The sequence below is a fragment of the Penaeus monodon genome, chromosome 27 (assembly GCF_015228065.2).
Source record: "Penaeus monodon isolate SGIC_2016 chromosome 27, NSTDA_Pmon_1, whole genome shotgun sequence".
NCBI classification, from domain to species: domain Eukaryota; kingdom Metazoa; phylum Arthropoda; class Malacostraca; order Decapoda; family Penaeidae; genus Penaeus; species Penaeus monodon.
Genome location: NC_051412.1, coordinates 21,480,683 through 21,481,351, shown reverse-complemented (window position 1 = coordinate 21,481,351; position 669 = coordinate 21,480,683). Strand labels below are relative to the sequence as shown.

The window sequence follows — 669 nt, the reverse complement described above, 5'->3', positions numbered from 1 at the left end:
CTCTCCCTTTCCCTCCCTTCCTTCTCTCTCCTCTTCTCCCTCTCCTCCCTTCTCCTTTCCCTTTCTCCCTCCTTCTCTCCCTCCTCCTCTCCTTCTTCCTCTCCCTTTCTACCTTCTCTCCCTTCTCCCTTTCCCTCTCTCCCTCCTTCTCTCCCTCCTCCTCTCCTTCTTCCTCTCCCTTTCTACCTTCTCTCCCTCTCTCTCACCGAGTGGTCTCCCGTTAGGCAGTCCACTTCAACCTCCGTCACAGCAGCACCGTAAGTGAAGTAGGTAAAAGGTATTCCTTTCTGCATTTCAAAGTCAAACCCGGTAACACCGGAGGTTCTGCAATTACACGAGAATGAATAGATAAATAATAGGACATTGGTATTGCATAATTATATATGCATCCTCCATGACAGGTTGGTTTACATTTCGTAGAGGAAAGAAACGTGATTACGAAGACATTTTCGTTGTGGAAATACACATAATTACGAAGATATTTTCATAGTGGAAATACACATGGCTACGAAGTCATTTTCGACCTACTTGTGAAAACCTGTGGCTGAGAGAGAGACGCGGCCGAGGTAGGCTGCCTTCACCCATTTATCCCAACCTGCTTTCGGGTTCTTGGATATGTAAGGCTCCAGGCGATTCATTATGGTATTGCATGCGTTCTGAGTGCATAAG

The 669-nt window shown here is 46.9% G+C and overlaps 1 protein-coding gene across 1 annotated transcript in view; it reads right to left on the bottom strand.

Annotated features, from left to right (window-relative positions):
- LOC119590688 (xanthine dehydrogenase/oxidase-like) overlaps positions 1 to 669 on the bottom strand; it is a 27,694-nt gene that overhangs the window by 3,109 nt on the left and 23,916 nt on the right. Inside the window, exons 23-24 of the mRNA XM_037939375.1 lie at positions 529 to 656; positions 207 to 324 (exon numbers count right to left, since the gene is read on the bottom strand). Of these exons, the coding sequence (XP_037795303.1) occupies positions 207 to 324; positions 529 to 656 (246 nt within the window). The remainder of the gene's footprint in view (positions 1 to 206; positions 325 to 528; positions 657 to 669) is intronic.